General features: G+C 39.9%; 1 protein-coding gene and 1 long non-coding RNA gene across 5 annotated transcripts in view; one reads left to right on the top strand and one right to left on the bottom strand.

Moving 5' to 3' along the window:
• Nucleotides 1–12,801, bottom strand: part of ZNF25 (zinc finger protein 25) — a 26,447-nt gene extending 13,646 nt beyond the window's left edge. Inside the window, exons 1-2 of one of the 4 annotated variants that reach the window (XM_006050765.3) lie at nt 12,606–12,801; nt 10,148–10,261 (exon numbers count right to left, since the gene is read on the bottom strand). In XM_006050765.3, coding sequence (XP_006050827.1) covers nt 10,148–10,162 — 15 coding nt within the window. In that variant the 5' untranslated portion in view covers nt 10,163–10,261; nt 12,606–12,801. Of the gene's footprint in view, nt 1–10,147; nt 10,262–11,188; nt 12,068–12,097; nt 12,584–12,605 lie in introns of those variants that run through there. The other 3 variants (XM_025284558.2, XM_025284559.2, XM_025284557.3) reach the window with 3 other exon arrangements.
• Nucleotides 1,488–25,433, top strand: LOC102407296. Its single transcript, XR_006550744.2, has 2 exons — nt 1,488–1,826; nt 24,689–25,433. It is a non-coding gene; the product is annotated as an uncharacterized LOC102407296 (long non-coding RNA).

Raw genomic sequence — 25,433 nt, 5'->3', positions numbered from 1 at the left:
CTAGCCCCTATTCAAGAAAGGAGGGAATAGGCCCCATCTCCAAGAGGGGGTAGAATCTAGATATATTATTTGGAATTCTTCAGAGGGCTCTCTTCTTCCCATTTATTTATTCAATCATTTACTTATATCACTGTGGTCTCAAATATTTATTACTTAGGGTTAGAATCCAATACCATGTTATTTATTTTGTTGCTCAAATTGTTCCAGCTCTGTCATAAGTCCAGTGGCCACAGGACTGGAAAAGGTCAGTTTTGATTCCAGTCCCAAAGGAAGGCAATGCCAAAGAATGCACAATTGTACTCATCTTACACACTAGTAAAGTAATGCTCAAACTTCTCCAAGCCAGGCTTCAGCAATATATGAACCATGAACTTCCAGATGTTCAAGCTGGTTTTAGAAAAGGCAGAGGAACCAGAGATCAAATTGCCAACATCCGCTGGATCATGGAAAAAGCAAGAGAGTTCCAGAAAAACATCTATTTCTGCTTTATTGACTATGCCAAAGCCTTTGACTGTGTGGATCACAATAAACTGTGGAAAATTCTGAAAGAGATGGGAATACCAGACCACCTGACCTGCCTCTTGAGAAACATGTATGCAGGTCAGGAAGCAACAGTTAGAACTGGACATGGAACAACAGACTGGTTCCAAACAGGAAAAGGAGCATGTCAAGGCTGTATATTATCACCCTACTTATTTAACTTATATGCAGAGTACATCATGAGAAACGCTGGGCTGGAAGAAGTACAAGCTGGAATCAAGATTGCTGGAAAAAATAATAATAACCTCAGATATGCAGATGACACCACTCTTATGGCAGAAAGTGAAGAAGAACTAAAGAGCCTCTTGATGAAAGTGAAAGAGGAGAGTGAAAAAGTTGGCTTAAAGCTCAACATTCAGAAAACTAAGATCATGGCATCTGGTCTCATCACTTCATGGCAAATAGATGGGGAAACAGTGGCTGACTTTTATTTTTTGGGTGCTCCAAAATCACTGCAGATGGTGACTGCAGCCATGAAATTAAAAGACACTCCTTAGAAGGAAAGTTATGACCAACCTAGATGGCATATTAAAAAGCAGAGACATTACTTTGTTAACAAAGGTCCGTCTAGTCAAGGCTATGGTTTTTCCAGTGGTTATGTATGGATGTGAAAGTTGGATTATAAAGAAAGCTGAGTGCTGAAGAACTGATGGTTTTGAACTGTGGTGTTGGAGAAGACTCTTGAGAGTCCCTTGGACTGCAAGGAGATCCAACCAGTCCATCCTAAAGGAGATCTGTCCTGAGTGTTCTTTGGAAGGACTGATGCTAAAGCTGAAACTCCAATACTTTGGACACCTGATGCAAACAGCTGACTTGTTTGAAAAGACCCTGATGCTGGGAAAGATTGAGAGCAGGAGGAGAAAGAGATGACAGAGGATGAGATGGTTGGATGGCATCACCGACTCGATGGGCATGAGTTTAGGTAAACTCCGGGAGTTGGTGTTGGACAGGGAGACCTGGCGTGCTGTGGTTCATGGGGTCGCAAAGAGTTGGACACTACTGAGTGACTGAACTGGACTTTCCATGAGAAGCTCTTTGGGGTTGGTGCCTATGTCCATTTGACATGTCCCCATCACTGTGCTTTTGAGAAGTCCTTCATTTCTAATACTACAAAATGCTCTGGGCTTATTTTATGTTAGCCTTGCCTTTGCCCTAGAATCAATTAATTTTTTCTGTGGAATTCTGTTCCTTTTTATTGTAGAATGATATTTAGAAACCAAGATCTGTGAGCAAGGTTTGCTCATGGCTACTGAGATGTCACTGCTTACAGGCCCTCTCAGCAGACAGTAAGTACATGTATGTTTGCGTATTAACTCATGTACATGCACATCTTTAACTTTTTCTGTATCATATACATGCTAAGTTAATATGTGTTAAGATAACATATATCATTTGCTTTTCAATAAATGGCAATGAAAAAAATGGGGATCCACACACAAAAATGAACCTTAGTAACTTATTCTTCATACAAAAATCAAGTATAGATCTAAATATAAAATGTTAAACTACAAAATTATTTTAGAAGAAAAGTCTTTGTGACTTTAAAGACTTTTTAGACATGGTACCGAAAGAAATTAAAAATCTGGAGTTCATCACATTTTCATGCAATACACTGTTAGGTGAAGAAAAGATTAGCCACAAATAGGAAAATATGTGAAAATCACAAATCTAACAAAGTATTGTTCTTGTATACAGAATACATAAAGAATTTTGAACATTCATTAAGAAAACAGCCCAATTTAAAAATGAACAGAAGATTTGAAGAGACACTTAACAATAGAAGATATATGGATAACACAAGCACATCAAAAGATTTTCAGTATCATTAGTCATTAGAAGAATGCATATTCAAACCACAATGGGATAGCAAAGCTCACCTATCTAAATAACTTTAGGAAAAAAGCAAACTGAAATACCAAGTGCTGACAAGAATGGGAAATAAGTGGAACTCTGATGCATTGCAGTAAGAGCACAAGCTATTCAAGAAAACAATTTGGCAGTTTCTTATAAAATTAATTATAACAATACCATATGACCAAGTAAGCACATGCTGAAGTATTTACCCAAAGAGAAATTAAAATCTGGGTACAAACAAACATCTGAATGCAAATGTTTATAACAGCTCTTTTCATAATTGCCCCCCAAAACCAAAACAACCTATATATTTTTCAACTGGTATATGGGGTACACACATACAACTGAATTCTTATTGTTTAGTCAACAAGTCATGTCCAACTCTTTTGCAGCCCCATGGACTGTAGTCCACCAGGCTTCTCCGTCTGTGGGATTTCCCAGGGAAGAATACTGAAGTGGGCTGCCATCTCCTCTTCCAGGGGATCTTTCTGACTAGGGATCAAACTTGTGTCTCCTGCATTGGCAGGCAGATTCTTTAAAACTGCTGAGCCACCAGGAAATTACCATATGATCCAGCAATCCCATTTCTAGTTATGTATACAAAAGAATTCAAAGCAGGGACACAAACAGATATTTGTACACCAATGTTCATAATAAAAGCATTATTCACAATAGCTACAATGTACAAGTAACCAAGGTGTCCACCAACAAGTGTAAACAAAATTATGTACATTACATAAGCAAAATGTAATATGTATCAAACAATGGAATATTATTTGGCCCTAAAAGGAAGGGAATCCTGTGACATGCTACAATGTGGATGAGCCTTAAAGACACTGTTCTGAGTCAAATAAGCCAGGACAAATACTATAGGATTCTACTTATATGAGGCACCTAGAGTAGTCAAATTCATACCGACAGAAAGTAGAGTGGTGTTCCCAAAGTATGGGGGAATGGTGACAGTGCTGGAGTGGCGACAGTTGCTCAACAGTGTGAACATACTTAATGCCACAAAGCTATGCTTTAAAATTTGTTACGATGGTGGATTTTGTTGTGTGTATGTTACTACAATTATAAATCAATCAACTACACTTCAATTTTAAAAAAGAAAAAGAAAAGCAAAAAGCAACCCACCACAAACACAATAAAAACATCTATATGAAAGTATCAAATATTAACTTAAGCACTAGAATTTGAAGGGTAAAGATCCAAGGGCTCCCTTGGTGGCTCAGTGGTAAAGAATCCATCTGCCAATGCAGGAGACACGGGTTTGTTCCCTGATCCGGGAATATCCCACATGCCTCAGAGCAACTAAGCCCACATGCCACAACTATTTAGCCTGTGCTCTAGAGCTTGGGAACCAAAACTACTGAATCCCCACATGCCCTAGAGCCCATGCTCTGCAGCAAGAGAAACCCACACACTGCAACTAGAGAGTAGCCCCCATTTGCTGCAACTAGAGAAAGTCTGCACAGTAATGAAGGCCTAACACAGCCAAAAATAAATATTTTTTAAAAGATCCAAGAAAAAAGTGAAATTAATTGAGATAAGTCCTACCCCTGCCTAGAATTTTCAGGGCATTTTCAAATTTCATAGCCAGGATAAAAATGTAAAGCAAAAGCACCTCAGGGCTAGCATCTCTAAAATAAGGATAAAGAAACAATTCCTGAATAGAATGTAGAGGAGCAAAAGGGAAACTGATCTTACCTTAACAATGAGAACAAGCCCCTAACCTAGAAAACTATTTTCTAAAGTCAGAGATCTGAGAATCTAAAGGTAAACAAAGGAAAAAATTCAGAAGAGACAAATATTTCAAAAGCGAACAGAAAACCACAATTTATTTCATTCTTCAGGGCAAGCAGGTAAGAGAGGAAACTGTTCAACTTTTAATAAACATTTAATGTTTGCTTATGATCTTGTGTGATGTATCAGAATCCTTAAGAATTCTGGTCACAAAGCAAGCCAACACCAACTTGCCTGCTGACACTACTTGGTAACTGAATGGGATTTCATATTCAAGAGGTCCCCAAACAGAAGCTTTGTATCTGCAGAACTTTTTTACTTCCTATCAAATGTCACAAAGTGATAAGTTCATTTTAAGCTGGGGAAGCAGTTTCTGGAACCAAAGGAAAGCATAATTTATATGGATGGTCTGAAATACAAATACTACTCCCCCCATTAGTCAGTTCAGTCGCTCAGTCGTGTCTGACTCCTTGTGACCCCATGGACTGCAGCACGCCAGGCTTCCCTGTCCATCACCAACTCCCGGAGCTTGCTCAAACTTACGTCCATTGAGTTGGTGATACCATCCAAGCATCTCATCCTCTTTCACTCCCTCTCCTCCTGCCTTCGATCTTTCCTAGCATCAGGGTCTTTTCCAATGAGTCAGCTTTTTGCTTCATGTGGTCAAAGTATTAGAGTTTCAGCTTCAGCATCAGTCCTTCCAATGAATATTCAGAACTGATTTCCTTTAGGATTAACTGGTTTGATCTCCTTGCAGTCCAAGGGACCCTCAAGAGTCTTCTCCAACACCACAGTTCAAAAGCATCAATTCTTCGGCAGTTCAAAAGCATGAATTCTAAGGTGCTCAGCTTCCTTTATGGTCCAACTCTGACATCCATACATGACTATTGGAAAAACCATAGCTTTGACTAGACAGACTTTTGTTGGCAAAGTAATGTCTCTGCTTTTTAATATGCTGCTTAGGTTGGTCATAGTTTTTCTTTCAAGGAGCGTCTTAATTTCATGGCTGCAATCACCATCTGCAGTGATTTTGGGGCCCCCCAAAATAAAGTCAGTCACTGTTTCCACTGTTTCCCCATCTATTTGCCATGAAGTAATGGGACCGGATGCCATGATCTTAGTTTTTTGAATGTTGAGTTTCAAGCCAGATTTTTCACTCTCCTCTTTCTTTTTCATCAAGAGGCTTAGTTCCTCTTCACTTTCTGCCATAAGGATGGTGTCATCTGCATATCTGAGGTTATTGATATTTCTCCTGGCAATCTTGATTCCAGCTTGTGCTTCATCCAGCCCAGCATTTTGCATGACATACTCTGCATATAAGTTAAATAAACAGGGTGACAATACTCAGGGGACGACAGAGGATGATATGGTTGGATGGCATCACCAACTCAATGGACATGAGTTTGAGTAAACTACAGGAGTTGGTGATGGACAGGGAGGCCTGGCATGCTGCAGTCCATGGGGTCATAAAGAGTCAGACACGAATGAGTGACTGAACTGAACCGAACTGAATACACAGCCTTGACGTACTCCTTTCCCAATTTTGAACCCATCCATTGTTCCACTTCCAGTTCTAACTGTTGCTTCTTGACCTGCATACAGATTTCTCAGGAGGCAGGTAAGATGGTCTGGTATTTCCATCTCTTTAAGAATATTCCAGTTTGTTGTGATCCACACAGTCAAAGGCTTTGGTGTAGTCAATAAAGCAGAAGTAGATGTTTTTCTCTAAGTACATGGCAATGACCCTGCAAAGGTTGGGAGCAGGGCACTGGGGCAGAAAGAGATGTCTCAGGTGCTAAAAGCTCTACAGGGCAGGAACTCCTCAGTCACCTGGAAGAAAAGCTGAATGCTAGGCTATAAAGCACATCAATGGAGCTTTGGTGGTGTTCACCACCCAAGCCCTCCTGAAGGGAAAGCCTTGATACTGCCCTCAAATCATCTGATGTTGGTGAAGAACTGTGTCTAATTTAAAGCCAGGGCCAGCTCAACTACATTTGTGACTTAGCAAGCAGAGGAAGGGATGTGCCTTTTTATGGAGGTATTATTTACTTCAATCTCTACTATACTTTTACACATAATGTCTAGCATAAAATAAAGAAATAGGAGACATGCAAAGAAGTAGAAAATTTTGATTCATACTGAACAAGGGAGCCTATTGAAACAGACCTACAGATTAACCTGGATGTTGCGATTAGCAGATAAGGACTTTAAAGTAATTACAATAAAACTAAATAAATAAAATTAAATGACCTAGTGAAAAAAATAGAAAATACAAATGAAATAATGGGGAATCTTAGCAGATAAAGCAAAACAAAGAGAAAAAAACAGGAATTTTTAGAACTGAATAACACAATATCAGATGTGGATTTTACAGGCTTATGAATGAAGAACACTGACAGAACAAAAGAAGGAAGCCATAAACTTGAAAAAAGTCAGCTGAATAGAAACAGCCAACCCAAGGGACCCCACACACAAAACAAACCTCAGCTAGATAGATCATCTGAACATTTGGGACAGTATGTACATAGTTCAACATTTGTGTAATTGGAATTTTAGAAAGAAAAAGAGGATGAGGCAAAGAAAAAATCTGAAGAGTGAGTTCTGAGAATTTAAAAAAAAATGATAAAAAAGCAACAACCCATAAATCGTTGTCATTCTTCAAAAGAGATACAGAACAAATCATGCCTATGTACATTATGGTCTAACTATTGAAAACTAAAGATAGAATGAAAATCTGAAGCACAGAGGAGAAAACACATTATATTCAGGTGGATAACAGTAAGATGAAGACAAGTTTCTCATCAGAAACAACAGAAGCCAAAAGACAAAGACATCCTAAAAATGCAGAAACAGAAAACTCTCAACACAGTTCTATACCTAGCAAAATATCATCCAAAAACCACAGTGAAATAAAGACATTTTCATAGAGACTAGCTAAGTGGATTTGCCACCATCAGTGCAGAAGTAATACATGAAATAATAAAATAAGTTGCTTAGACTGAAGGGAAGATATACCAAGAGCGAACCCTAGACCCGTAGGAATGAATAATGAGCTCCCAAAGCATATATATATATATACACACATAAACAGTAAGAGTTATTTACACATGTGCACACATGTTTCTTTAGAATATTAATATTGTTTAAAGCAAAATAACAAGTATTGGGGGTTAAAAAATATAAAAGTGAGATATAAGGACCATAAGGTTTGAGGGTATAAAGAGAATTATACTGATAAAAGTTCATTACACTGTTCATGAGTATAGTAATTGAAGACACCATTATTTTAATGGTGCATATTGTAATCTCCAAACTAAGGAGTAAACAAAATAACACATAAAGCTTCAAAGTCAATAAAGAAGATACAATGTAATACTCAAAATACTCAAATACTCAATCCAAAGGAAGTACAATAAATCTCATTAGGATAAAAAGAAATATATGTAAAACATACTAGAATAAAAGTTATCTTAAAAAGCAGCTAGCCCCAAACAGACAAATTTATTTCAAAGTTAACAGGTGAATTTTCAATAGTACTAGTAGTAGAAGACAGTGAATGCTTTTCAATGTTTTAAAAGGTAAAAACTGTCAATCAAGATTTCCACACACAATGAAAAAGCTCTTTGTAGATATTTCATATAGAGAAAACTGAGAATTTCTACCAGCAGACCCTCACTAAAACAACAGGCAAGCAGAATAAAAGCAATAACTAAAAATGGTATTTTCAAACAGATAAAAGCTGATGCCAAGTAGAACTTGAGAGATGCAAGAAATAATTAAAAGAAAGATCTTCTAATTTGGCCAAAATCCCTTAAAAATCAAACTATCTGCATAAAATAAACTTTTCCAAGAGTTTGTAGTGATAACTGCACTTAAAATTATTTCAGAAAACAAAAAGGTTACTAATTATTTCTGTTGTCCCAAACTGACCGTTCAGCAGTAAGTTACAGAGACTAAGGTAAGAAAAACGTCATGTGCCACCCCTGCATTAATACTATAAGGAAATTTTTAAAATGTGTTCAATACTGACCAAAGCAGAACTGTAGAATAGTTTAAAATTTTCCCTCTTTCTAGAGTCTCTATTTTCCCCACATTCAAGCCGAAAGGCTATGATTTCTAGTCAATAAAAATTTATGGCATGGTGGTAATAACACTTGCCAAGTTGGCTGAGAGGATTATGTAAGACAAACTACATCAAGCACTCACCAAAGGGCCAGGAATTTCACTAATTGCTAAGTATGCTGTTTTGTTTTTAAAAATTAAGTTCAAAAAGCAAAGAAATGGTTAGCACAGAATTCAGAATTTTCTCTGGTTAATGGTAGGATGAGATCTTAAGGAAGGGTACACAGGGTAATTTTCATTGCTTAAGTCAGACAGGACATAGAGTGGTATTACTTAATTAGTATTCCCTAAATTATATGTTATGTATATTACTTTGCATAAAGTATGATTTTTAAAATAATTTAATGAATAAAAAATTAATTTCTATAGCCTGTAAAATCCTACATATTCTACTCCCTCTACCTCTTAGACCTTAAGTTTTACTGCTGTCTCCCAAGTTCACCTCTCTCTAGTTTCAATGTCCTAAATTCTGTTTTTGGAACATGCCTCAGGGTGTCTGCATCTGCTTTTCCATCTATGAAGAATGCTTTTCCTCCAGATTTCTACCTGGATATCTCACTTAATTCAAGATATTCCTCAAATATTACTTTTTAGAGTGGCATTCGCTAATCAACTTAGTCCTTCTTTCTCACTTTTAACACGCTGTTCTCTTACATTGCTTGAGTTTACCTTTGAGCACGTACATCAGAAATACTGCTCAAATATTGACACACTTTATTAACATTAAAAACCACATTCATTAATACTCTTATCAATCTCATCAGAAAAATCTTTAAATATTAGCATTTTTTAACTTTGCAAGTTTTCCAACATTCTGATTTTCACTTGAAAGCACTTTTAATGTTAGCCACAAACACAAACAGGTATTTTCCATCAATTGACAGGCTCACTTCACTCATTTTTGAGAAAATGTATGAATACTACGTGAATACCATAGTTTGTCTGTCAGTTGCTCTTTCACATAAAAATGAGATTTCATGAAAAAAAGTGGCTAGGTAAGCTCACAAATCAATCACTTTAAGTGCTTTTCCTCAAGACAACCAACCATCATATACCAATATGCAGCAAATTTATGAATTTTCCATTTCATCCTACTGGGTAAGAAAAAGATGTGTACTCAAAGGTCAAGATTTAATAAAATTAATAACTTTTACTGTTTCATCAAAGACATCCTTAAGTAAAGGTGGCAATTTTTTTAAACTATGCAACATATTGTGGAGGAATATAATGTCATTGGTGTCATCATCCTGATTTATGCCAGGCAGGCAGCTGTGCTTTTACACTATCAGTGCTAATTTCATCAGTGTAAAAGGCAATTTGTATCCTGGTATTATGTTTTGACAGAGAAAGCAATGGCAACTCACTCCAGCGTTCTTGCCTGCAGGATCCCAAGGATGGCGGAGTGTGGTGGGCTGCCATCTATGGGGTCGCGCAGAGTCGGACAGGACTGAAGTGACTTAGCAGCAGCATTATGTTCTGAGGGGCTTCCCTCATGGCTCAGATTGTAAAGAATCTGCCTGCTGTGTGGGAGATCTGGGTTCGATCCCTGGGTTGGAAAAAACCCTGGAGAAGGATATGGCAAATTGCTCCACTATTCTTGCCTGGAAAATTCCATGGATAGAGGAGTATGGCGGGCTACAGACCATGGGGTCACAGAGAGTCAGGGACAACAGGGCACACCCATTATGTTTTGACCTCACAGACTCACGGAAGGGTCTTGGGGTTCCCAGAACACACCTTGTAACTGTTGTTGTATTCAAACAATATCTTCCCCAAAGGTGATTTTTAATGATTTCCACTTTTCTAATTTAATATATGGTCTCTCTTTCATAAAACTCACTGAAAATTTACAGAGTGAAATAAAGAAAGAGGTAAATAAATGACTTACCCTGTACTTGCTCATTTTTCTGCTGCTATTGGAAAGTATAGAAACTATGAAGTCAGGACAGGAAAAGTTGAAAGACAGAAGTCCTAAGAGACTTTATCTTGAAGTCAGGATCACCTGTGAGAAATTTACATACAACATTTTAGTAAAAGATAAACCTCTGGGAAAATGTCCCTTTGAGCCACATGAAGGAATAGGAAGGACCATGATAAAGGAGTACCCACCTGTCCATTGGTGACTCATATAATTTTGAGGAATCTGGACATTTTTGAATCTAAACATGCTTTTCCTATTGGCTGTTTCAAAAATTATGTGTCCATTACTAAATAATACAAACAATTGAAAACTTATATGTCCAATAATAGCAGATTAGTTAATCAAGGTATATAATATATATCCAAAGTATGGAACCCTATACTGGCATTACAAATAATGTTTGTAAAGAGAAATATCTATTAATATGGAAAATCTTTAAGTTACATAACAATTTTGCCTATCAATATTATAAACCCCACAAGGTTAGAAAGTCTTCAAAGCTCTCAAAAATAGGATGTTTCTTCTTCCTAAATTTCATTTTCTCCAAAATCACTTTTTCAAAAATTTTGTTTTGACTATAAATGGTGACAGGGAGGCTCCAGCTCTGCTAAGCTCTATTAACAAACCTAGTGACGGTCTTAGTTCTATGCTTTTATCTTTAACATGAGAAGGAATTAGGTAAACAAACATGTACTATTCTAATTCTGTGAATCTTCAATTCAACACCACAGATACAATAGAACCAGGGAATGCACTGTCCCCTCCAACTTTGGACTGGGGCCTAGAGCAAACAAAGTGCAGATAGACCTTGATGAATTCTGACATAGCCATCTAATCTGTTCACAGTGACACGAATTTAACTTCTAAAATAACAATTCGGCACCATAATCCCCAAACAGGCACTTCATGTAGCGAGCAAAAGTTAACTAGATGCCATCATGTGAGGTCCTTCCCATATGAGAGGACACCACTTCCAGCTGCCCTGGTACTTACAAAACGTCTACTTACTAAGTCTAGATGCACCATCCAATCAGAGGCATGATATCACCTTCATAATATGGAGCATGGATGAAACCACAGTTTTCATCTTTTTAAAAAGTCTGTCCCATTTCCGACCTGGCTTGGATACGATTCTTAGCTTCTCCAGTAAAACTTAAAACTCAGGGTTACAGTTATGTAAAGTTTAAAAATAAAATAAAATTAAAAAAAAAAAAAAAGAAAAAAAAAAAGACTGACCTAAGGCCCCACAGTCAGAAAGCAACATTTATATAATGTATACCATTACTGGTTAGGGCATAGACTTGGATTACTGTGATACTGAATGGTTTGCCTTGGAAATAAAGAGAGATCATTCTGTTGTTTTTGAGACTGCAAAAAAAAAAAAAAAAAAATTCAGGGTTTCAACTATGGTTTAAATTTACATGTTTAACAGTCATCTGAGAATACACAGGTCAGAGAATGCAGAAGGGCCTTAATTAACCTTTTACACAGGAGTTCTAAGGAAAATAGAATACTGTAAGGTAAGATTCCTGGAGAAGGAAATGGCAACTCACTCCAGCATCCTTGTCTGGAAAATCTCATGGACAGTGGAGCCTGGTGGGCTGCAGTCCATGGGGTCGCAAAGAGTCGGCCACGACTGAGCGACTAACACTAAGGTAAGACTAGATCCACGACACGCTGGTGGTGCTCAGGGACAATCACTGTATTAAATAAAACTTAAGGGTGGGAAACAGCATGAATACAGAGTAAAACAAATCAGAATTTAAATCCCACCTGCTAATGATGGCTAAACCAGTTTCTCTCTCTGAACCTTTAGTACCTGTATTTATTAAATGGAGGTGGTTAATACCGATTCGAAGGATGTTTATTATTAAATGAGCCAATAATGAAAACAGCATAATGAGAAAAGCAGCTCACCTTTATTGAAGCCTTATCATACTTCATATACACTTCCCTATTTAATACAAGAAACGACCCTAAAGGCTATTGTACTCTTACAGATGAGTATCAGAGTCCTACCCAGATTAATCTGCCCATTTACCGGCGGGCTCTGGAGTTGAGCCCAGATCCCCCTGGTTTCACAGCGCCACGTCTCCAGCAGCCAGCGCCGCCCACGCGCCGGCGCGGACGTGACGGGCTTGGGATACACGTCACAATCGGCCGTTCTCTCGCGCGCCCCAGGCCTCCTCCAGCCACCCCTTTCCCGCAGGTCGAGAAACGCGGCTCCTGGGGAGGAACGGGGCTGCAGACAACCGTCCCTCCGCCAGGCCCCTTGCCTGGCCTTCTCCCCAGGCCTCCTCTAAGGGCAGTCCGGCGCGCAGAGGGAGGCGGCGGTCGGCTGCCAGATTTCCCAACTTGGCACAGCCGCGGAAACCCGGCTTCCCCCCAACCCGGCCTAGCGCCCGTAGTGAGGCCTCCGACACACCTGCAGGGGCTCGGCCTTCGCTCCTGGCCCGCGCAGGTTCCAGGCCCGCCCTCTGCGGCGCCTAGCGGACCTGGAGGCTCCTGAGTCCTCTCCCCCCGGGGTCGTGAGGTGGACAATGGCGACCACTGAAAGGAGGTGGAATTGCTCATGCGCGGAAGGCTGCTGCGCCCCACTCGGGAATTGCGCTTCCACTTTGGGTGACGTCACGAGGATCGGCTTCTTCCCGCGATCTGAGCTGGTCCTTTCTTTACTCTTAGTGGAGACGGGTTAGAGCTGGCCTTCCCCAGTGTGCGGTTTGAAAACAGGAAACTACCGTGAGGTAGTGCGATGAATAGCCATAGTAATATTTAAAGATAGTACTCGAAGCTAGGGGGATGAACAATGCGTAGTAAATGTCAAGTTTTCTCACTTATCTTTCATCCTAAATTCACATGGTGATTGGGGTGGCCATCTCTATCAGTAAATTGCTTTTATCCAGATGAAAAGTAAAGCTTCTTGTTTGTTTATGACAAATAGTTACAACTTGTAAACGAAGAGCCTGGGAGTTGACCACAGCCAGGGGGAGATGGGGTGCTATCTTCCTAGATGTTTGTTTACATTTCAAAGACATGGCTCCAAGGCCTTTAAAGGTATTCCTGGGTGGTAAAACTAACAAGAGGTTTATTTACTTTTAAAAAAGATTTGCATGCATCTCAAAGGGACAGAAAAAGGATTTAAATTACAAGTTTTAACAAGGAAATGCTCTAAGAAAAGAGGGGAGGAAAATCTTCCCCGTTTTTGAACCAGGGAAAATTCAAGTTTTTAATATTTGGATTTACTCTAACAGGAAACTCTGTAAAACTTAATTTGAGTCAAATGACAATTTTTTTTTTCTCTGAGAGTTTGGTTTTGTTTTCCTTGACAAGTAATTTTAAACTTCATCAGGAAATGCATAATCTCAAAAGAATAGGTACGAAATTTTATTGGAAATGCATACTATTGTAAACATAATTTAAAATTTGATGCTGGCTTCAAAGGAGAATAGAAACAGATCCAAATACATAAGAACTGAATATGTGTTAAAATTGTTATTTAAAACTGGAAATAGTTTGGAATATTCAGGTAATGATTTGAGAAAAAAAGGTTAATAATGGTACATGAATTCAGCATGTAAAGTTAAAAAGCAAACCATCAATTACTTAGAATATAAATAAAAAGTTTTAAAGGACATAATTTGATATAGCATGAAAAAAAAGCAGAAACAACAAAGAATATAACAAAGTGAAATCACAGACTGAGAAAATATATTGAATGATTATGAGACACAGATTTAACACTCGTGCATAAACTACTCACAAATTAATTGAAAGGTGAACATCCAGTATACAATAAAAATAGAAAAAGAATATCCTGTTGCAGATTTTCATACAATCTACAATGCAGTGGACTGCCAGACGCTTCAGTATTCTATTTACTATTGCAAAAGAAAATATTTGGACAGTTAAATTATGACAGGCCATTTAAGATGCATTACAAATCCAATTTCAAAGCTATTAAAATGTGACAAAAAGCATGTCTTAGAAACACTGAAATGTAATCATAAGAAAGTACAATTAGTTACTATGTATATGAAAACTTTGTAACATCACCAGACATCAAGGAAATCTTAAAATGAACATGAAACACTATTTTGTCTACAGGTTTCAAGTTTCATTCCTTTTAGAAATTACTGCATTAAGTAAAAACCCACATAGAAATTGCCCAAATTTTATTTTCTTCATACCACTTACCCCAGTGATTTCTCTTTGACAGGTCCCAGGAAATGATGGTAGAGTAATTTGTAGAATGATGCTATTTATGTGGCCATTTTATGGTCAGGAATTTTTGGTGTCTCTTCAGAGCATTTGAGTTTCTCTGCATTTCTCCAGTATCTAGATCTTCTTAAACTATGTTTTGTGCCTACTCAGTGAATTTGGCCCAAGTTTACTGAAAACCCAGCTTCATATTTTAGAAGTCAGTAAATTTCAAGATAAGTGGCAGTTTGGGGTCATTGGTGAAGAATTTAGATAAAGTGAACTTTTGCTTTGGGCTCAGGTCTGAAAACTCTTTTGAAACAAGGAGGAGGACCACCTAGGAGACATCATCCTGATCTGACACCTTTCACTGAACTATATGAAAGTGTGCATGGTATAATTGTAGTAACAGATGGATTAACAAGAAAGAAAAAAGGTGAAGATAACCATATAAACACCAAGAATTCAAACAAAATATTATCAACACCTGAAGTCCCTCCTAAGGGGCCACTCTCTATTACTACTCCTGTCCTCAAAAGTAGCCTCATCCTGACTTTTTTCTTTGATTTGTCATAAAACCCAACATAGTTCCCTTGGAACTACAGTTTTTATAGTTTTTATCCAGATATATGCACAGAAGTGGAATTGCTGGATCATATTTTGTTGTTCAGTTGCAATAGTAGAACGCTATGTGACCCCATGGACCCCAGTGCACCAGGCTTCCCTGTTCTTCTCTATCTCCTGGAGTTTGCTTACACTCATGTCCATTGAGTGAATGATGCCATCCTATCATCTCATCCTCTGTTGCCCCCTTCTCCTTTAGCCTTCAGTCTCCAAGCATAAGGGTCTTTTCCAGTGAGTCAGCTCTTTGCATCAGGTGGCCAAAGTACTGGGGCTTCAGCTTCAACATCCATCCTTCCAGTGAATATTCAGGACTGATTTCCTTTAGGATTGACTGGTTTGATCTCTTTGCAATCCAAGAGACTCTTAAGAGTCTTCTCCATCACCACAATTTGAAAGCCTCAGTTCTTTGGCACTCAGCCTTCTTTATGGTCCAACTCTCACATCTGTACATGACTACTGGAACCATAGCTTTGAATATATGGACCTTTGTTGGCAAAGTGATGGCTCTGTTTTTTAATATGCTGTCTAAGTATGTGATAGCTTTTCTTCTAAGGAGCAAGCGTCTTTTAACTTCATGGCTGTAGTCACTGTCTGGAGCCCAAGAAAATAAAATCTGCCACTGTTTGCACTTTTCCCCCACCTATTTGCCATGAATTGATGGGGCTAGACATCATAATCGTTGTTTTTGAATGTTGAGTTTTAAGCCAGTTTTTTCACTCCTCTTTCATCTTCATCAAGAGGCTCTTTAGTTCCTATTCACTTTCTGCTGCTAGAGTGCTATTATCAGCATATTTGAGGTTGTTGATATACAACTTTATATCAACAATATGAGGCAATCTTGATTCCAGCTTGTGATTCATCCAGCCTGGCATTTCATAATATGTACTCTGCATAGAAGTTAAATAAGCAAGGTGACACTACACAGCCTTGATGTACTCCTTTCCCAATCTGGAACCAGTCACTTGTTCCGTGTCTGGTTCTAACTGTTGCTTCTTGACCCGCATACAGGTTTCTCAGGAGGCAGGTAAGGTGGTCTGGTATTCCCATCTCTAAGAATTTTCTGCAGTTTTTTGGGATCCACACAGTCAGAGGTTTTAGTGTAGTTATTGAAGCAAATCCTCTTGCTTTCTCTATGATCCAATGAATGTTGGCAATTTGATCTCTGGTTCCTTTGCCTTTTCTAAACCCAATTTGTACATCTGGAAGCTCTTGGTTCATGTACTGCTGAAGCCTAGCTTGAGAGATTTTGAGCAAAACCTTGGTAGTGTGTGAAATGAGCACAATTGTAGGGTAGTATGAGCAACATTCTTTGGCATTGCCTTTCTTTGGAATTGGAATGAAACTGAACTTTTTCAGTCCTGTGGCCACAGCTGAGTTTTCCTAACTTGCTGACATATTAAGTCATCTTTTAGGATTTTAAATAACTCAGCTAGAATTCTATCACTTCCACTAGCTTTGTTCATAGTAAGGCTTCCTAAGGTCCACTTGACTTCACACTCTAGGATGTCCGACACTGAGTGCGTGACCACACGGTCATGGTTATCCATGTCATCAAGACCTTTCTTGTATAGTTCTGTTTATTCTTGCCACCTCTTCTTAATATTTTCTGCTTCTATTAGGTCCTTACTGTCCCTGTCCTTTATTGTGCCCATCCTTACATGAAATGTTCCCTTGAATCTCCAGTTTTCTTTTTTTTTAATTAATTTAATTTGAGGCTAATTACAGTTTTGTAGTGTTTTTTGCCATCAGATCAGATCAGTCGCTCGGTTGTGTCCGACTCTTTGCGACCCCATGAATCGCAGCACGCCAGGCCTCCCTGTCCATCACCAACTCCCGGAGTTCACTCAGACTCACGTCCATCGAGTCAGTGATGCCATCCAGCCATCTCATCCTCTGTCGTCCCCTTCTCCTCTTGCCCCCAATCCCTCCCAGCATCAGAGTCTGTTCCAATGAGTCAACTCTTCGCATGAGGTGGCCAAAGTACTGGAGTTTCAGCTTTAGCATCATTCCTTCCAAAGAAATCCTAGGGCTGATCTCCTTCAGAATGGACTGGTTGGATCTCCTTGCAGTCCAAGGGACTCTCAAGAGTCTTCTCCAACACCACGAATCAGCCATGGGTGTACATGTGTTCCCCATCCTGAACCTCCTCCCACCTCCCTCCCCATCCCATCCATCAGGGTTATCCCAGGGCATCAGCCCTGATCTCCAGTTTTCTTGAAGAGATCTCTAGCCTTTCCCATTCTATTGTTTTCCTCTACTCCTTTACATTGTTCATTTAAAAAGGGCTTCTTATCTCTCCTTGCTATTCTCTCAAACTCAGTTGAGTATATCTTTCCCTTTCTCCCTTGCCTTTCACTTCTCTTTTTTCCTCAGCTATTTGTAAGGCCTCCTCAGGTGAGCATTTTGCCTTCTTGCATTTCTTTTTCTTTCGGATGATTTTGGTCACTGCATCCTGTACAATGTTATGACCCTCCACCCATAGATCTTTAGGCATTCTGTCTATCAGGGACTTAGTTGACAAGGCAATAATTACATGGGCAAATAAAGCACAACATGACTGTATCTTAATGGATGGTTTTCCTTGAACAGCTAATGTTACACTCAAGGCATAAAGCAAATATATATTTCTTTGAAGTGAGCATGCTTGCTGAATGTTACCCTTTCTCTGATGATACTCTGAAAGACACAGCAAGAGAACCAGAAGTAAATTAAGTCATGTTATAATTCTGTAGAGGATTGTATGATAATTTTGAAAAATGCTATTATACTATTGTAATTTGAAGAAACTTAGTATGAATATTGGCTTTCCAGATTTCTCATGCTTAGATGAAATTCAGCAAATGGTGTTCTAATCTTAATAAGTGCCTTGTACAAGAAATGTTATATTGTATTACCTGTTATAAAACAAGCCTCTTTTAGGAAAATCAAAAGTTGTATGGTCATACCTCAAAAAGCTAGTAAATAGTTGTTTTTCTCAACAAAGATCTTTATCTGAAGTCAAAACACAGAAAAATTATTGAAGTCTTGGTTCTTCAAGAATAGTACTTAAGTAGAACCACCTAGACCATGGAGGCCTTCAATCAGTAGGGCCTAATTCTCTCCTTGAGCCCATGTGTCAAGCACTCATAGTTGATAGTACTTTGTGTCATAAAGTCTGGGATAAAACTAACTTAGTTTAAATTAAAATGTTAAGACTATATTTCATGTGTGAGGGGGAGGCATCTAAGCTTTCCTGGTAACAATTTTAGGATGCTTCTCTGTAGGACCTTTGATAGGGAAGGGAGGTAGTGGGTAGCTCAAGCCATGTTCAATTTGCCTTTATGTCTTCTTTCTGGTTAACAAGATGTTTATCTTCCTCTTGAGTCAGTCAGTTCATTCGCTCAGTTATGTCTGACTTTTTGCGACCCCATAGACCCCATGGACTGCAGCACGCCAGGCCTCCCTGTCCATCACCAACTCCTGGAACTTGTTCAGACTCATGTTCATTGAGTTGGTGATGCCATCCAACCATCTCATCCTCTGTCGTCCTCTTCTCCTCCTGTCTTTCCCAGCATCAGGGTCTTTTCCAATGAGTCAGTTCTGCTCATCAGGTGCCAAAGTATTGGAGCTTCAGATTCAGCATCAGTCCTTCCAATGAGTATTTGGGACTGATTTCCTTTAGGATGGACTGGTTTGATCTCCTTGCTGTCCAAGGGACTCTCAAGAGTCTTTTCCAACAGCACAGTTCAGAAACATCAATTCTTCGGCGCTCAACTTTCTTTATGATCTGGCTCTTACATCCATACATGACTAGTGAAAAGTCCTCTTAGTGAGCAGTTAAGACACCCTAGAAAGGGAGTTCTAGTTCTGAATAGTCCACCCTGGATTCATATTCGACACCAACCATCCCCCTGGGTTTGAACATTGCAGCAGGTGGATTTTGAAGCTCTTCACCTTAAGAAAAACCATGCCTTGGCTAGTAGAAACCAAAGAGACAGAGAAATAATATTTGGAGGCTTAATACAAATTGTTGAGTGAACACGAATGCAAAATCAGACCTAATAATTCTACCTGTAGAATTTGACTACTTAACATATATCTCCAAACATTATCTCCAAACATTATATTTTTTTATTCAAAAGGCTGGAGGCCTAATTTTTAACTGCTTTATTGAGGCATAATTCATGGCTGTGCAATTCACCAATTTTTATTGTAAACAGCAGTAGCTTTCAGGATATTCAGAGTTGTAGAACCATCATCATAATACATTTTAGAGCCTTGTCATCATCCACAAAACACACCTTTTACTCATAGCAGTCAATTCCCACTACCGTCCAACCTCTCCTAATCGTGGACACAATGAATCTACTTTCTGTCACTGTAGGTTTGCCTGTTCCACAGTGGAGAACTTGTCTACTCCACAAATGGAATTATACAATATGTGGTGTTCTTGAATGACTTCTCTCACTTACCATAAGTTTGTGAACCCTAACAGTGAATCTTACAGAATTTGGTTTCTTGTAACTGTAAGACAGTGAAGGTGGCAAGTGGGAAGGTTGACTGCTTTTGCCCACAATGCCCTAGATCCCAGCAGCGGTTCCTGCCATTCCTCAGAAGACCACCAGAGAGTGGTGTGTAGCTGCTTCTGACAAGCACACTCCCATTCGAAAGGGGTCCTTTCCGAGTTCAGTCAGTTCAGTCACGCAGTCATGTCTGACTCTTTGCGACTCGGTGGACTGCAACACACCAGGCCTCCCTGTCCATCACCGACTCCCGGAGCCTTCTCAAACTCATGTCCATAGAGTGGGTGATACCATCCAACCATCTCATTCTCTGTCATCCCCTCCTCCTGCCTTCAATCTTTCCCAGCATCAGGGTCTTTGCCAATGAGTCAGTTCTTCGCATCAGGTGGCCAAAGTATTAGAGTTTCAGCTTAGCATCAGTCCTTCCAATGAATATTCAGGATTGATTTCCTTTTGGATGGACTGGTTGGATCTCCTTGCAGTCCATGGGACACTCAAGAGTCTTCTCCAACACCACAGTTCAAAAGCATCAATTCTTCGGCGCTCAGCTTTCTCTATAGTCCAAGTCTCACATCCATACATGACTACTGGAGAAACCATAGCTCTGACTAGACGGACCTCTGTCAGCAAAGTAATGTCTCTACTTTTTAATATGCTGTCTAGGTTGGTCATAACTTTCCTTCCAAGGAGCAAGCGTCTTTTAATCTCATGGCTGCAGTCACAATCTGCAGTGATTTTGGAGTCCAGGAAAATAAAGTCTGTCGCTGTTTCCATTGTTTCCTCATCTATTTGCCATGAAGTGATGGGACAAGATGCCATGATCTTAGCTTTTTGAATGTCGAGTTTTAAGCCAGCTTTTTTACTCTCTTTCACTTTCATCAACAGGCTCTTCAGTTCCTCTTCACTTTCTGCCATAAGGGTGGTGTCATCTGCATATCTGACATTTGACATTTCTCCTGTCAGTCTTGATTCCAGGTGAAAGCCTTTCCAAGTTAGCCTTCATCGAAACAGTTTTTATGAACTTAGGATATTTCTTTAAGGTATTTTTGTTTGATTTTGTCTTCAATCTTGTTTGGAAGCTAATTAAAATCGCATCTAGTGATAAGTTGAACAACTGACTGAAAGTTGTTTCTTGTGATACATACAAGCATTTAATTTTATGTGTTCACCCCTTTTCTCTGTCCACCTTTGTCCCTTCCTCTCTATGTCTATACACAGCTATTTATAGGTATATCATATTTCACAATCTATATAGTTTATTAGGTATATTTTTCAATCACATTGCCCTTTTTTGTGATTTGGATCTTTGGGTGTGACAAGGATCTGTGTCCTTGAAAATTATATTTCTAATTGTGGAAGAAAGGAGAAAAGATGTCACAGAGAAGTTAAGTAGAAATGTCAAAATTTGCAGTTTGATTGGATGTATCTGTAGACAACTACCAGAATATTTTAGCATACATGTAATATCTAGCTCTTCCCACTGAGAAGACCTAGAAAACAATGATCAAACCAGAAGTAAGGATTCCCACCATCCTAATGTTCTATATTTAATATTCAATGCCATTTTCCAATATAGAAATCAAAGCTTATTGAGGAAATGACTGTCTAGTCCTGAGCAGGAGATTCACAAGAGTAACTTGAAGCATCTTGCCAAACCAGATAACAGGAAGCATTCAGAGTACAAGGGTCACATCAAAAGTACTTGAACAGATTTCAGGTGGTGAAAGATGGGGCAATTTCAGTTCAGTTCAGTTCAGTCCCTCAGTCGTGTCCAACTCTTGGTGACCCCAAGAAATGCAGCACACCAGGCCTCCCTGTCCATCACCAACTCCTGGAGTTCATACAAACTCATGTCCATTGAGTCGGTGATGCCATCTAAGCATTTCATCCTCTGTTGTCCCCTTCTCCTCCTGCCTTTGATCTTTCCCAGCATTAGGGTCTTTTCAAATGAGTCAGCTCTTCGTATCAGGTGGCCAAAATATTGGAGTTTCAGCTTCAACATCAGTCCTTCCAAAGAACACCCAGGACTGATCTCCTTTAGGATGGACTGGTTGGATCTCCTCACAGTCCAAGGGACTCTGAAGAGTCTTCTCCAACACCACAGTTCAAAAGCATCAGTTCTTCTGGGCTGAGCTTTCTTTAGAGTCCAACTCTCACATCCATACATGACCACTGGAAAAACCATAGCTTTGACTAGACAGACCTTTGTTGACAAAGTAATGTCTCTGCTTTTAAATATGCTATCTAGGTTGGTCATAACATTGTTTCCAAGGAGTAAGCGTCTTTTAATTTCATGGCTGCAGTCACCATCTGCAGTGATTTTGGAGCCCAGAAAAATAAAGTCAGCCAGTATTTCCACTGTTTCCCCATCTATTTGCCATGAAGTGATGGGACCAGATGCCATGGTCATAGTTTTCTGAATGGTCAGCTTTAAGCCAACTTTTTCACTCTCCTCTTTCACTTTCATCAAGAGGCTTTTTAGTTCCTCTTCACTTTCTGCCATAAGAATGGTGTCATCTGCATATCTGAAGTTACTGAGATTTCTCCTGGCAATCTTGATTCCAGCTTGTGCTTCTTCCAGCCCAGCATTTCTCATGTTGTACTCTGCCTATGAGTTAAAGAAGCAGGGTGACATATACAGCTTTGATGTACTCCTTTTCCTATTTGGAACCAGTCTGTTGTTCTATGTCCAGTTCTAACTGTTGCTTCCTGACCTGCATACAGATTTCTCAAGAGGCAGATCCGGGGGTCTGGTATTCCCATGTCTTGAAGAATTTTCCAGTTTCTTGTGATCCACACAAAGACTTTGGCATGGTCAATAAAGGAGAAGTAGATGTTTTTTTCTGGAACTCTCTTGCTTTTTCCATGATCCAACGGATATTGGCAATGTGATCTGATTCCTCTGGCTTTTCTAAATCCAGCTTGAACATCTAGAAGCTCATGGTTCACGTACTGTTGAAGCCTGGCTTGGAAATTTGAAGTATTACTTTGCTAGCATGTGAGATGAGTACACTTTTGCGGTAGTTTGAGCATTCTTTGGCATTGCCTTTCTTTGTGATTGGAATGAAAACTGACCTTTTCCAGTCCTGTGGCCACTGCTGAGTTTTCCAAATTTGCTGGCATATTGAGTGCAGCACTTTCAAAGCATCATCTTTTAGGATTTGATCTGCAATTCCATCACCTCCACTAGCTTTGTTTGTAGTGGTGTTTCCTAAGGCCCACATGACTTTGCATCCCAAGATGTCTGGCTCTAGGTGAGTGATCACACTATCTGCCATTAGAGCAGTGTTATCTGCATATATGAATTTGTTGATATTTCTCCAGGCAATCTTGATTCCAGCTTGTGCTTCATCCAGCCCAGCATTTCGCATGATGTACTGTGGCTAGAAGTTAAATAAGAAGAGTGACAATACAAGCCTTGATGTTCTCCTTTCCCAATTTTCATGCAGTTTGTTGTTCCACGTTCAGTTCTGTTGCTTCTTGACCTGTATACAGTTTTCTCATAAGGCAGGTAATGTTTTCGGCTATTCCCATCTCTTTAAGAATTTTCCACAGTTTGTTGTGATCCACCAGGCTTTCCTGGTGGCTCAGCTGGTAAAGAATCTGCTTGCAATGTGGGAGACATGGGTTTGATCACTGGTTTGGGAAGATCTCCCAGAGAAGGGTAAGGCGACCCACTCCAGTGTTCTGGCCTGGAGAATGCATGGACTGTATAGTTCATGGGCTCGCAAAGACTTGGAAACAACTGAGAGAATTTGACTGACAGAGTCAAAGGCTTTATTTGGGTAGTCATTGAAGCAGAAGTAGATGTTTCTCTGGAATTACCTGCTTTTCTATGATCCAACGGATGTTGGCAATTTGATCTCTTGTTCCTCTGCCTTTGAAATCCATGTTGTTCATCTGGAATTTCCTGGTTCATTTAATGTTGACCTAGCTGGAAGAATTTTGAGCATTAACTTGTAGCCTGTGAAATGAGCACAGTTAAGCGGTAGTCTGAAGATTCTTTTGCATTGCATTTTGTGGGATTGGAATGAAACCTGAACTTTTCCAGCCCTGTGGCTACTGCTGAGTTTTCCAAATTTGCTGGCATATTGAGTGCAGCACTTTAACAACATCATGTTAAATACCTCAGTGGAGGGATCTATCCCCTTCACAAGCTTTATTTGTAGTAATGCTTCCTAAGACCCACTTGACTTCATACTCAAGGATGTCTGGCTCTAGGTGAGTGACCATCCCATCATAGTTTTCCATGTCATTAATGCTTTTTTTTTTTTTTTTTTTCCGGTACAATTCTTCTCTGTATTCTTGCCTGTTCTTAATACCGTCTCCTTTTGTTAGGTCCACAGTGTATCTGTCCTTAATTGTGCCCACCTTGGCATGAAATGTTCCCGTAGTATCTCTAGTTATCTTGAATAGATCTCAGGTCTTTCCCTTCTATTGCTTTTCTCTGTTTCTTTGCATTTTCCCCTTAAGGTTTCTTATCTCTCTTTGCTATTTTTTGGAACTCTGATTTAAGGTAGGTATATCTTTCCTTTTCTCATTTGTGTTTTGTTTCTCTTCGTTTCTGAGGTATTTATAAGGCCTTCTCAGACAAATCAGAACTTATACCCATTTCTCAAAGGGATTACTTTTGTGTGCTTCTTTGCTTTTAAATTATGTGTGTTTCTTATATATTTTGGATATGAACCCTTATTAGACATGAGAATTGCCAATATTTTCTCCATTTCCTACTTCATTTTTCATTTTATTGATGGTTCCCCATGCAGACGCTTTTGAGTTTGATGTGGTCTCACATGTCCACCTTTCCTTTCACTACTTTTGCTTTTGGAATTACACCCAAACTTCATTGCCAAGACTGATATACAGGAACATGGCATCACTTTTTTTCTAGGTGTTTTATGGTTTCAGTTCTTCGATTCAAGGTTTTAATCCATTAACAATTAGAAAACCTTAGATCCTAGAAATCTCTTACCAGCCCTCCCTATTTGGGGGCAGTGTTCCTCTGGCCTCTAGAGAGTGAGCACAGATACACACACGCACACACACAAACACACACAAGCACAGTGAATATGAAAATGACTGTGGGGTGGGAACAAAAGAGGGACAGATATGAGGAAGGTAATAAGAAGAATATACAGGGGCTGGAGACACTGCCTGCCTGAGACACGGACTCCCACATTTCTAGGCCTTGTCCCACCAATGTCTGAGGACATCCCTGGAAGTCCATGCAGGCATCATCCCCGGTGTGCAGGTGAGGACACACACAGGCTTTGAGAGACACAAGGACTCATCCAGGATGGAGAACAGGTAGGAAATGGGGGGTGAGCCTGGACCCAGGTCTGTCTCCTCAGAGCTGCACACAGACCCTGCTCGGGAGCTGTGTGGAGGGCTGTGTGGAGCAACTGTGTGAGCCCGGGCTTCGGGGATGAGGGATGAGCGATCAGTACCCCGAGGGCTGTGTGCAGAGGTGTCAACTGTCAGTTCAAGGAAGGGGCCCCCGGGACGTGAAGTCACTTCCTTGACGGCAGACCCTAACAGAACTGGGAACCTTGTAACCAGGCACCTGCCTCCTAGCAACAGCGCCACGGCCAGTTGGGGTCACTTGGCTGGAGAGACTTCATCCAGAAGGATGTTCTCCAGCTGTGTCTCAGCTGACCAAGGTTTCTGCTTCGTGAAACCCTGGAGGGAGAGGTTTTTCAGATGTTTTAGGTGGTTCAGCGCTCAACCCGGATGCCTCTGGTCCTTTACCAGGAGGTCATCTAAGGTAACCCCAGGCAACCTAGAGCTGGCCACACCAGGCCTGGCTGCCACTGGGAGCCCTCCCTGGGCAGCGCCAGCTGCCCTCATCTCCATGTGGGGGGAAGTGGAACTTGAGGGGAGGTTCTCCCTCTGGGCAGGAACAGGTTGGTGGGCCCGTGGTGACCTGGTGG

Source organism: Bubalus bubalis, chromosome 4 (genome assembly GCF_019923935.1).
Source record: "Bubalus bubalis isolate 160015118507 breed Murrah chromosome 4, NDDB_SH_1, whole genome shotgun sequence".
In the NCBI taxonomy this organism is placed as follows: Eukaryota; Metazoa; Chordata; class Mammalia; order Artiodactyla; family Bovidae; genus Bubalus; species Bubalus bubalis.
The sequence above is the reverse complement of the archived record's forward strand: the minus strand, read 5'-3'. Positions and strand labels throughout refer to the sequence as shown.